This window comes from Molothrus ater, chromosome 6, assembly GCF_012460135.2.
Source record: "Molothrus ater isolate BHLD 08-10-18 breed brown headed cowbird chromosome 6, BPBGC_Mater_1.1, whole genome shotgun sequence".
Taxonomy (NCBI): Eukaryota; Metazoa; Chordata; class Aves; order Passeriformes; family Icteridae; genus Molothrus; species Molothrus ater.
Window position 1 is genome coordinate 10,780,924 of NC_050483.2, and position 12,804 is coordinate 10,793,727.

Sequence of the window (12,804 nt, forward strand, 5' to 3'; positions counted from 1 at the left end):
AAGTATATACAAAGATTTTGTAACTAAAGATACATGTGCATCATTTTATGTATGTTATCATTTGACAGCATTGTCATAAAATGCTATTTTTAGTAACACTGTTGTCTCCTTTAGTAATTTTATTTTTTGTTATTCTGGCAAATGCAAAACTTGTCAGAAAGTATACAAAGAACCACAAAAATTGTAGGTTCCAAATGACAATAAAAGCTACAAGTTGTCATGATTAATCCAGATTTACAGCATGAATGTTAGCTTTTCATTACTTTGTTGTAGAGGACCATACAAAGAAAATAAACTTATTATGTTAGTGTCAGACATTTTGACAGCTTAGTAGACATTGCATTCCTATTTTCTTTCCTGTCTCATGTGGCACTGCTGTCTTCCATACCATTTAGCAGTTGCATAATTGTTCCCTTTCAAGCATACAAACAATGAGGTCAACTTGAGTCATGTCAAATAACTGGAGCAAATACCACATATGAAACCATTTAAGATAACAAGTCATGTAATCACATATATTACCCCTTGCCTGGATTTTCTGGATCATGCTAGAAGTGTGCTAGAATGCACAAAAGCAACAGAGCTCACCAACTGGCTGTTTTGCCTAGGATAGGCAACTAAAGAGCAGTTTATTGCAAAGTATTTAATACAGACAAGCTAGAATTGAAAGTTACCTTCCTCTACATCACCATGCTGCTTCTTGCTCTGACCTTTTCAAGCAAAACCTGTGTTTTCCTGCAGAAAAAAAATATGACCGGGATGAAGGTTTAATTTTATTTTAGTGGTTTTAATAACATTCAGCTATGTTACATTTTAAAGCTGCCTAATTATCAGATGTAACATCTGGGATACAGTATCTATCAGACTGTGTTTTATCCAGACTGGGCACAGATACAAGAAAGTGTTATTTGTGTTTATTAACTGGAACATGGAGAGAAAGGTCAACACTTTCCCTATTCATCCTTCATCAGCAGAGAGGCTGGTAAGAAAGCAGGGTAAAAGTAAAACCTTTAATCAACAAAAATTTGTGCCTTCAAAAATATGCAAGGCGCATGAAAGCAAAAGAGAAGCTTCTCTTCTCACCTGTGCATTTTTTTCTTTTATTGAATCATTCATTTAAGCTACAGAGCATGACACAGGTCTCTTCTGTTCTCAACTGAAGCCAAAAGAAGTGGTTTCTCTCTTGCTACAGTGGTTGACAAGAAGCACTGACACACTGTTCATAAACAAGCAGCAATTAAGAGATAGCAGAACATGGCTAGAATAGTTCCTATTCATATGTTTTATTCCACTCTGCAGCACTTTTGAAGTAGCTAAACAGTTGTTTCTATAATCCTCCCAAGTACTTGTGACAGTAGTAACAATTACTGACTCTTCAATGCCAGTTGTTCTGCTTCAGAGATTTTCAGTCTCCCTTTTTATCTGCACTGCAAGGCCTCACTGAGGGCAGGTAACTTTCTTCTAACCTTTCAGTCCTAGAGAGTTTCAGGCTGCTGCTGAAGGGTGTGTGGGCACACAGATTGAGCAGCCCTGTTGGTATCTGTTATGGTGTGTGTGTTTCTAACCCCACACACCCTGATTAGCCAGTTTCCAGTCATCTGCTGCAACCCAGCCAGCATTCACATTCTCAGTACAGCACTGCAGAGTGGCTTTTCCTGCATGGAGGGGATTCTCAACACAGAGGCTTTATTCACAACAGCACAGAAGTGTTGTTAGACACTTCTGACTGGGTTAGAACCCCAGCCTGGCTGGGCCAATGTGCTGGGCCAGTCTCCTGCAGTGGAAGGACGTACTGTTCAGGGACATCGTGTGAACCTGGCCACTTCCTGTGGTCTGTTCTCATACTCTCCCAGCATCACTGGATTAGGAGGCACTCCTCTGCCTATTGGCTGTAGCAGTTGCTTTGGTACTGTTATCTGTGATACCATTCCCCTGCTAGTTTCAGTGGCTGCCTTCCCCACCTGCCCAGCTCCATTGTAATATTGCAGGATTTGATAAGTGACACTTCACATTCATTCACCTCATCTACCACCTCAATAATTCTCAGTGCCTGTCCTGATGATGTCCAACATACTGACTTCTTGCTGCTGCTGGACACTGAGCTGGAAGGTCACTTTTCTCCCTCAGCATCTCTGATGTGGCCTATCACACAACTCTGGTCCCTTTCTCCATTATAGATTTTTTTTTTTCTCTCCACTCCCATTTACATTGAATACATGAGAGCTGTCAGAGTTAAAATCCAGTCTAGTTTAGCAACTGGTGGCTTCAAAGTGCTGTGGTTTTAGTCAGAAAATAAAATGGAATCTTAACTGGAAAACAAAACAAGACCTAGAACAGAATTTGAAATAGCATTTTGAAACCCTTTCTGGCCATACTTATATATAAAACTACTATTTCAAAATACTAATTTGACTGAAATTTGGAGTCCCCTAGCAACTAACTATCCTTGCAGTAGAAGGACTGCTTAGACTGGGCTTTGCACAGGCCTTTGTTTCAAGACTGAAGGAAGGGTGCCCTGGCTGCTGAGTGCTGCTCTTTAGGTTCTCAGTGGGCCTTGGATTCTCACTTGAGGGCCTCCTCCAGTGACCTCCAGGCTTTGATGGAAGAGGGCTGACATATGTGTGGGTTGCATGGCTATTACTGATGCCATGCCCTGGAGGTGACAGCAGGCCTGTTTCTCAAGCCTGGCCAGGTGTGTTTACTTGTCTGTGTCTGTGTTTCCATGATCTATATGAAGTCCATGAAGTAATGTCCTGGCTGAAGGTCCATGGTGTGCCCTAACTAGTGACTCCCTGTGTGTCCAGGAGAGAGCAAAGGTAACCAGCATTGATTCCAAACCATTTCAGCTACTTATTGTAAACTCATTATGAATAAAGGGTTGAATCTTCTATATCAGCATCATACAGAATATAATTTTTGAAGAAACTCTACAGTCATAGAGATTAAAGGAATTATGTTGATGAAAAGTCCATTTTTCAATGCCTGGTTGAGTTACTTGGCAGGATTGAAAATAAAATCTAAAAATCCCTCATATCAGCCAAGAGATCTTTACAATCTTTTAAAAGCCATTTCTGCTGTCTCTAGCTCCCTCAGGTAGAATTCAAAGCAGCCTTTCTTACCAGATATGATACTTCCTTCTTGTGTGTTTTTGGATTATATGTTATAATGAAAACATTTTGCAACATGCCATTCATTAAAATAAGAGTACTTGTATTGTATAAAGTGTGTATAAGTTACATAATTAAGTAGAGTAAATACAACTGTGATTTCAATCCAGCATAATTTTTTTCTGAAATTAATCCCTTCTGTTTATAACAGTTAGATGTACAACTTGAGTTCTTTGTGGAAGCTGACAGCTCATACCTGACTACTGCTGAGATGGTGTTGTTTATGCCTGAGGCAGAGAAACAGGTCAGTCTGACTCAGCACACTGTCCTGACTCCTGCCTTTGAAAGAGCTCTGTGTGTAGAAAAGAAGAGCATGTGCACATCTCTCCGACCGTGAGTTCTCCTGAAAAGGCACTCCTGGTCTTTTCTAGCTTCAGCCTTCTTTACTCTTCAATAAATAGGTCTTTCTTGCAGCACAGGAGCCAGTGTTCTCCTTTTATCTCTTCATGTCACACCTTGAAAACAGTATTTTCTCAAAAAATGCTGCTACTGTTCTCTTGGTAGCCCAGGGTGGCAAAAGTGGTATCAGGACAGTTCCTTTCTCCGTCTCCTTGGAATATGTAAAGGTATTGTCCTGTTCCTGCTTTTTCTGAGTAAAGCTCAGGAGGAATGAAAAATCTGAGTCTCTGCCTTACTCAGCATATTGAGTAACCAGCCCAGGGCAGCTATAAAACACTTTTAAAGCCAGGCCTCCCTCCCCACTGGCAGCAGCTCCATGCCACTGGCATCCAGCTCTCATTTCAGAGTGATTTGTTTGTCTTCAGGAGGCAGCAGATGGCAGCAAAGTTGTACAGATGCACCAGGAGAAGGAAAATATCTTCGTGCACACACTCTATCAACATTCCATGGAAAAAACGTATCATTTGTTTCTGTCTGTCTTGCAGTGTGGTTAAGACAATAAATCAGGTTTATTGGCCCTCATGCACTTGTAACATAAGGGGTTGTTTTTCCCCCATTACCAGGAGTTAATTAAATCAGGTTGGGGTGAGAGGACATGAACTATTTCTCATTAAATCATCTTCATCTCTGTAGGACTCACTTCTTTGTGCAAATCTCTTTATATCCTTCATTAAACTGATACTGATGGCCTTGTGCAAATATTATAACAAAGTGCTGATGTGTGCACTTTGATTGACTGCCAGTCTCTGCTGTGAGCTATGGAATTCCTCTCTCACTTGAGCTGTCCAGATACATCCTTTTCCAACATTTCAAAATAGGTAGCAAGATTTTTTTTTTTTTCAAACATAAAGAGAAGAAAGAGGAGGAAGGAAATGCTACTGTATAAAGTCTTACTGTTTAAAACACTCCAAAGTCCTACTGCATTAAATAAATAATGAAGTCTGGGTTTTGGACAAGAGCACTGGCAGTTTCTGGGATTCCATCTCTGCTCACGAACACATTTAGTGACGCACTTGACACATGTATGTTTGCTGAAGTTGTCACTGCCAGCAGCACCACATCCAGAGCAGCAGCAATAAGCATTCATTGCTGAACTCATTTCAGATTAAATGGAGAGTCTGGATTTGTTCCTTCTTTTTGACAGGGATCCCATTCCTTACTTCTATCTTTTAGTAGTTTCTTCAGTGTTCAAAACCAGAAATTGGGAATAAATGAAGTATAAAGCAAAATTTACAATACAGTTTTTTGGTATAAAAATAGACATGTTTTTGAAAGAAAGCTGGGGCTTAGATTTTCTTCCTGCTGAAGTCAGTAGAAGTTTTGTTTCAATTAGATGGGATCAGTCTCAGGCCTGGGATTTGTTGCTAAGATTCCTATCTGGCTCACCGGTTCATCACACCAGCATGTCTGATGTCTGTAGGCAGTAAGGGGACTAATGATACATGCCAGTTGCATATTTTTCATGTTGTTTATCAATAAAGGCCAGACTATGAATGTGTTCCTTATGCAGAATGAGATGCAAGGCTGCACAGCCTCCGGAAAAAAAATACTAAGGAAAAGGGACTTAAAATCCCTCAATTTTTCCTTGTCTCTAAAGAGAACAGACATATGTAGAAGGTGCAGCTGTCCTCTTCCAGTGTGCAGCTCAGACCTGCTCCTGAGCCCTCATGGGCAGGCAGGGAAGTGTGGTGGCCTCTGAGAGTTTGGTGCTTTCCAGCAGAGAGACACCAGAGCTGGGTCACATCAGGGGAAAGGAGGAGCACACACACCCTCCTGTGCTGGGCTGGAACAGCAGGGGGATGAATTACACGGTGCCTTTCAGTCTTGGAGTGATTCAGCTTCATGGAACTCCTGTCACAGTGAGCACCTCTTAAAAGGACAATAAGCATGTTTGTTTGATGAACTGCTCAGTGTGCTCCTGAACTAACAGATAAGATCCGGTTTGTTTGTTCTCCCATTTCTGCCCATGCTGCTGGACATCAGAGATTAAGACCCAGACGTCTGTTTGTTTGGTTTTTACACCCTGTTAGAAAAGTATGAAGAAAATAAAACCTTTTTATAACTGATGGAAAAGTTGCTTGTAATTTTCAAAGACGTGTAAACTTACAGAAAGTATTGGAAGAATACTTATTTTGCAAACCTATTCTCAGAGTCATAATTTATTACAAAATATGTGCCTTCAGTGGGTAGAACAGATCTTTCTTGACTTTGGAAAACCCCAGGATTTTGTAAGTGGATGAGAGACTCGAGGAGGTCTAGTTGAATGTTTTGTAAAAGTTATCACAGAATCAAAAAAAGTTTAAAAATTCATTTGGCATCCTCATTGCTGTTGTGTTTGCTGGGAATGTTGCATGCAAAACACTCCAGTCTTATCAAATCATTAACATTGATTCCAGTCTTAATGGGACCATTTGTTTTTCATTTGGAGACATTACCAAGCATTTTGACTAGTGTACATAGCTTGTAGTAAAAAGGCTTTTACATAGCAAAGTTTTTTACCTCATGAAGAAATTATGCTCCTTCTTCTCATGAAGGATACATGGCCTTGCTCCAAAGAATTAAGTATTTAAAGATTAAAACAATTTCAAAGCTGACACAAATTATTTAGTGAATAAAAGCCCTGTTCTTTAAAAAATATTTGGATGATAAAAGCAAACCCTTGTGAATGCAATAAATAGATTTTAATTAGGCATAATTGGATTTACTTATTGGTTGTAGTCAGTCATGCTGGAATTCTTTCTCCTGATGCCTGTGTGCTCCACACTACTTAAGTATGATGTGAGATAATATGAAATGGTGAATTGACGGCACAAGGAAACTATTTGGATGGCTGTCTGGAGTTGCCATTATTGGCTTTAATTATGACTTGCTGTCCTTTGGGTACTCAATGAGCCAGAAAAGGCTTCATATGTGCCAAAGTATTCATTAGTATTCCCCCTTCTGTCATTGTGCTTGCAGAAAGAGTTTCTCTCTGGCACCTGACTGCAGTTCTTCCTAGCACGGACCGAGATGCTTTGCAGATTTTGATAATCATCTGAAAGTACACCAGCGTCTTTACTTTTTGGATGCGGTAGAAATTGTTCCTAGGTAACAGTGGAAGAACTCTGACCACTTTCTGATGTAACTGGAGAACAAACAATTTTTGCGGTTGGTCATGTGATGTGGCTGCTTAAAGAAAATTTTGTGGTACCAGCTGGAGAAAGAAAAATAATTCCTTGTTTTCCTCGTCCAGGTTAGGGGACCTGCACTAGGGCTTCATGGGGAAGTCCTTGTATATATCAGCATTTTAGGCACTTTGCCATCATTCCATGTAGAACTAATAATGAAGCCCAAAAAAATTCCTGAAATAAAAATAGCCTTTGGAATCCATTTTGGTAATGAAAAATTGTCTATAGTGAAGAATTTTGGATAGAATAGAATGGATAAATTAAATAGAATAGAATTAAATAGAATAGATCTTTTGTCTGCCATAGGGTGTCCCTAGGGTAGGTACAAAGCATGGTAATCACTCCTAAAGAATACTCCATGAACTCTTCTGTGCTGAGAATAGTGACCACTCCTTTGGCATCTGCTCTTGAACAGACTGGTGGACAAGGATGAATTCCTGCTCCAATACATATTTACCATTGCAAAACTTAATTTTAATTTAGAACCTTGTTTGAACTTCGAGTCATGTTTTTAGCAGCCTTTGAAATCCTGTCCTGTGGGACAGCAGACTGTTCTTAGAAACGAATACTTTAACTAAGGTGGTGTGTAAACAGATACTCCTGATTTGGGAGGCATTTGATGACATCTTCCACTTCTCATCTGACACATTACAGCATAAGCTGGCTTTGACCTAAGTACAGAATTCTTCTTGAACCTCTACTATTATAGGAGGATGCTCCCTTTCATGTGCTGTTTCACAGTCTTGCTCCCCCTGAAACCCCAAATCCTTACACTTGTCAGAGATTTTAATCTAGATCATGGATGAACTTCAGCCACTATTTAAGCATCCATGCCAAACATTTTGCTTTATGGGATGAAGTGAAAAGCTGCTGCACCAGGGTTTTTCAGTATCATCCCCTGCTTGGGCAGGAGGAAGAGCTTTCACCTGGGCAGGTTACACCTGGGACTGGTGCAGGAATGGATGAGAAGAAAGGATGTTGTCTTGATGTATCCTACCCTTTATAAACCCATTCCCTGAAACCTAGAACTGAGGCTGGGGTATGGGAAAGAGTCCCTGCCTGTCATTCTCCTGCTCTGCCCTTCTCCTCCAGCTTATCTAGCCTCGGTTAGCCAAAATCCACTGACATTGTGTTTCCAGGGTTTCCTTGTCTGCTCTTTCCACTCAAAGAGTGTGCCATCTTTGGGCTGCACATCCTTCTGGCATCTCTCCTTCAGCAGTGCTTTAAAACACATGGTTTCAAAGATTGGTGGGGAAATGAAGGAACCAAAAAAAAAAAAAAAAAACCAAAACCAAAACCAATCTTTCTTTTCTTTGGTTGCTGTTTATTGCAGAGAGTTTTGCTTCTCCTTACAGGCGCAGCAGGTGGTGCTCTTGGTCCTTCCAAACACAAGCTGCGCTTCCTAAACCCCTGCAGGTCAGAATTGTGCCATCCTGCACCAGCTGGCTGGTTTGAGCCCTGTCTGGTTCTGGGCAGGGTCTTTCAGCTTTGAGTGAAGTGTTTTCCACCAGTGAAGAGGAAAGGAGGGAAGAAAAGGTACTCTATGTGGGGTTTTGGCAGGAAATGAAGAAAAGATCAGTACAAACAAAAGGAACTAGTTGGCAAGTACATACTTAACCACACTGTAGCCCAATCCAGCCTTCTGTCCCAGATTTAGATGGTAAAAATATTACTTAACTGTGGAACATATAAGGAAAACATTGTAGCTATTAAATGGGATAGTTCTGCTGCCACTGTTTTCTTGTGCTGTGTACATTGAGTAGGATCACGCTTTCACTTACACATTGTAACTTCTCACTGCAAGCACCACAGAACTTGTAACAGCAACAATTCTAATTTCCGGGTTCCACTTGTTTGTTTCTCAGCTGGCAGCTATACCTTGTCCATCGATTTGTGTCATCCCTTACATCTTGCAAAATCTGGATCAGAAAGGCCAAGGGCAGGAGACATGTAAGTTCTCTTCCAGTTTTAACAAACAGGTAATTAAAACTGGCAAAGTGTCATTATCTTTGATTTTCTTTCTTTTTTAAATAATGTTTCAAGTGGAAAACCTACCTCTCAGGATTTCAAAAATCTTAGTTGAAAGTGCTTAGAAAGTAACTGAAAAATGGCAATTCTGAGCAAAACTTCAAAGTTTGGAACGAAAAATCATGAATACTAGCCAGCTATCTCATCAATAGATCTCTACCCAAGGTTTTTGCAGCAGTTTCCTAGAAAGGTGTCATTGCCAGTTCTTTTCAATTTTTCTTATAAACATATGTTCTTGAGGAATTCAATATTAGGTTAAAAAAAAAAAAAATCCCCACTTCATTTATTCTAAAGGCATTGAGTTCTGCTGTTCCCTAGTCCTCTCCTGTATATGTTAACTATGTTCAGAGACATGGTAAAATGGAGGAAATGCTTCATTTCACTCGAGAAATTTTTCAAATACACTTGTTTAGGTTTTAGGTTTGTTTTCTTGGAGTGCAAGGAATAGGCACCAATAGATGGTGCTGGTGGTGCATTAATACGGTTCAGTTTCACATTTGTTTTCTGGTCTGTGCTTGGAATTTGTTAAAAAAAAAAAAGAGAGAGAGAACAAAACAAAACAACAAAAAAGAACAAGACAACAAAATCCCTCATGCTAAGCTTTTATCCAAAATGTTCTCCCTGCACTGAACCGGTCACCGTTTAACTTTAACCTGAACTGTGGCCCAGGAAATCCTTCAACATAAATAACCTTGGAAGCTGCCATGACCATTTTTGGAACGTGCTGCCTCAATAAATCTGTTACTTTGTTGTGCAATGTTGAAGTGTGCAGTTGTTTCTCTGATTAATTAGGGCAAAAAATAAACTTGCACGATCAATCCAAGCTGTGACACGTTTCAGCCCTGGCTTGAACGTGTGGGCAGAAAAAGAGCCTTAGAGCCTTCTCCACAGACCTGCCCTGGAATTTTAGGATGCATTGCTGGCTCGGAGTTTACTCCATTTGACGTGATAAGGTGGCTGCTAACAAAGTTTGCAAGGGAAGACTTTTGGTCTGTCCCAGGACTGTCATTCTAGCTTAGCATGAGTAGGACTGAACACAGTGAGAAATGATTCATCTTGACCACTGCCCCCACTAAAGACAACATAACTGAAGTGTTTTATGTAATTGTGTTTATTTTATTTCACATATTACCCATGGAGAACAGCTGATACATTCTCTATATCTTTCACCAGTCTGGAATGCAAGATAAAAAAAGGTATGGAAAAAGAGTTTAACGTTTGACATTCACGATATGAAAAATAGAAGGGATACAATGTTTTAAAATGCCCTTATGCAATATATATATATATATATATATATATAAACCGTATAAAAATAAAATATATTTTTTCAAAAAAAAAAAAAAGACATGGCACAGAACAATCTTAAATACCGATGCATATCTCGTGATCCACACACACCGCACTTATAATTAACAAAAACCACGTACAATTGCACTTTTCCTCTCTGTGACGTTCAAGTATATCGCAGTCCCCGCAGGGACTAATGAGTGTCCGATTCCCTGCCGGGTGCACATAACGCAGAGGGTAGAGCAGATGTGGGCGGCTGTCCTTGCCCACGGCTGACGCGCACCCTCCAACCCTCGGGGGCGGAGGGCGAGGCCGGGGCCCGTCGCCCACCGGCGGGTCCCCCCCTGAGCATCCCCTCCTTGGGGCGGCGGGGCGCGGGAGGGCGGCCAGGGCCGCCCGGCCCCCCGGGAGCAGCGGCGGCGCCTTCGCGTCGCGGGCGGCGGCGGCTGCGGGAGCCGGTGGTGCCCGGCCCGGGCAGGGCCGGAGTCCGTGGCGGGCGGGGGGCGCAGCGTCCGCTGCCCCTCTCAGCTCCCCCCGGAGGGCGCGCCGGGGTCCCGCCCGGGCAGGCGCTCTCCGCGAATCCTGGCGGATCTCAGCCCGTGCCTCAGTCTCAGTCCATCCGTCGAGGCGGCCTCGGCCGGGTCCTGCGGCACTTCAGACTCCGAGGAAGGCGGCGAGGGGCTGCGCCCGGCGCGTCCTTGGGCGCCGCCCGGAGCTGGGGGAGCGCGCTGGGCTGCGGGGCTCGGGCAGGGAACGCCGCCGGCGGCCGTAGCCCTGGGGGCTGATCTTGTTTGGGGGGGCGGCATCGTTCCTATCGTTGACGGCCGCCCTGTGGAGCTCGTCGACCAGCCAATGCACCGTGCACGTCCCGAAGCGGCACGCCTTTGTTTGGAAGTGGGGGAATCTGTTAATGCTCTGGCGGTAGCGCTTGACGCGGATGTGAGCATCCTCCCGGTTGCTGCAGGAAGAGAGAGAGCGGGCATGAGAAGAGCGCCGTGGGGGCCCGGAGGAGGGGACCCGGTGGGCGAGGGAAGGGGAGGGTCTGCAGGGCAGGGAGCCCCAGACTGGAGACGGGCTTGTCCCGACGGTGCCCGGCTGCCCCCCAGCAGTCCCGGCTGTGCCCTCCGCGGGAGCGCCGAGCAGAGCCGGCTGCCCATACGAGGAGAGGCCCCGCCGGTTTACGGCTGTTACTTTTTCCTAAGCATCCAGGGCTCAAGTTACTATTTATATCTGACTTTCGCAGCAAAGGCGCTACTATCTCCCGCCAGCTAAAGAGCGCGGGGAAAGGAAGGCGGGAGGCTGCTTTCAGCGCGATGGGCAGCCCGGGCAGGACCTGCCTCTGGGGCGGGGAGGATCGACAGCAAGAATAACCCTGAACACCCGGAAACCAGGGGACCCCGAAACTTTCCACTGCCTCGAGCAAGTGCCCGAGCCCAGGAAGGGCTGGAATTTACCTGGGAGGAGAGACTCGGGAATCCTCCTTCACGTCCTGGGTGCGTATGAGAGGCAGCACGTCGGCGGCTGCCCCCAGCCCTCGGAGCAAGCCCGCAGGCTTCACGTCCCGCTTGGCTCGGCTTAATGCCCATTTCGTCCATCTGAAAGAGCACAAGGGAAGAGGAGAGCCTGTTATCGCAAGTCTGCAGGGCGGGAGCCAAACCAAATAGATTCGAGGGGCGAAAATCTTTGCCAGCGCCGAGATTTTTTTTTTCTTTTTTTTTTTTTCTTTTTTTTTTTCTTCTCCTCCCCCCAGTGTTTTCTGAAAGGGCACGAGGCCTTTAAGGAGCTGAGCAATTCCTGCAGGGAATCCAGTGCCTCTGACCGCTGCCGGAGCCAGGCGCGGGGGCTCGGCAGCTCCACGCGTGGCGCGGGGCGCTGGCAGGAGGGCGCGCTCCGATACTCACTTTCTTTTGAACTCTGTCGCTACGTCCACCCTTGCAGCATCCACCCCGAAGAAGGTCACAGAGCCGAGATAGAGCAGGGCTACGTGAACTAGTTTCATTCTGGCTGGGCTCCTGCTGGAAGGAAAAGAGAAGAACTATAAGCACGCTTGCTAATAAAAGTCAAGTAAGGACTGTCCTTTATTCCTAGTGAATCCAGAGAGCTCCTTCCCTCGCAGAGCCCCCAGGCTACCGGGAACTTTGTGTCTGATATGAACCAGAAGCTAATATTTGCTCAACAACTTATCACAGAGTAAATAACAGAGCCTCCAAAGTTTACGTTTGTCGAGAGTTTAGTTGCAGAGGCGGCTGAAAACCAGCAGGATTTCCAGAATACCCCCAGCGGCTTGCACTAGGATTTAGCAAACCCATAAGATCAGAGACAGCTGGCTATCGGACGCATCGTTTTCGAACTCCAGCAAGTGTTTTGCTGCCGGGAAGTTTATTCCCTGATAGCTCCTCTTCCCACTTCACACGCAGAACCAGCTAGGTCTGGATCTTATGTTGTAAACTGCAGCTGATGCCAAGAGCCAGTGCAAGACTCCACAGCATAACTCCAAACTCTTCAAAACAGTCCAAATTTAGTAGAGTTTTACTTGCGTTCCACCTCCCCTGAATCTTTTGTTGTTGCCAAGGACGGAAAAAAAAAAATAGTTCTTACCTGACAGTGAGGATAATCCACTGAGACAAATGTTTTTGTAGTAGCGATCCGAGCTTGCAGGGTTTCCTGAGGAGCGAGAACTCCTCCTTTGTGTGTGTGTGTGTGTGTGTGTGTGAAGTAATCACTGCCGAGCTCTGCGCTCCTCTGCTCGCTTT

The 12,804-nt window shown here is 44.1% G+C and overlaps 1 protein-coding gene across 2 annotated transcripts; it reads right to left on the reverse strand.

Annotated features, from left to right (window-relative positions):
• Positions 1 to 10,490: 10,490 nt before the first annotated feature.
• ADM (adrenomedullin) lies at positions 10,491 to 12,755 on the reverse strand. Of its 2 annotated transcripts, none has more exons than XM_036384502.2 (4): positions 12,650 to 12,755; positions 11,953 to 12,066; positions 11,506 to 11,646; positions 10,491 to 11,009 (listed from the first exon to the last, which is right to left on the reverse strand). In XM_036384502.2, exons 2-4 carry the CDS (start codon positions 12,048 to 12,050, stop codon positions 10,706 to 10,708), a joined length of 543 nt encoding a protein of 180 aa, XP_036240395.1. In that variant the 5' UTR covers positions 12,051 to 12,066; positions 12,650 to 12,755; the 3' UTR covers positions 10,491 to 10,705. The 2 variants fall into 2 exon arrangements, with proteins under 2 accessions (XP_036240395.1, XP_036240394.1); XM_036384501.2 differs by having other exon boundaries at positions 11,953 to 12,063; positions 12,650 to 12,754.
• Positions 12,756 to 12,804: the final 49 nt, after the last annotated feature.

Excerpts from the sequence above, each read along its gene's own strand:
- ADM (XM_036384502.2), bottom strand. The coding sequence starts at position 12,050 with ATGAAACTAGTTCACGTAGCCCTGCTCTATCTCGGCTCTGTGACCTTC. Across the intron at positions 11,647-11,952 it reads GCGACAGAGTTCAAAAGAAA|ATGGACGAAATGGGCATTAA; the intron begins GTGAGTATCGGA and ends GTGCTCTTTCAG. Across the intron at positions 11,010-11,505 it reads TCCCGAGTCTCTCCTCCCAG|CAACCGGGAGGATGCTCACA; the intron begins GTAAATTCCAGC and ends CTCTTCCTGCAG.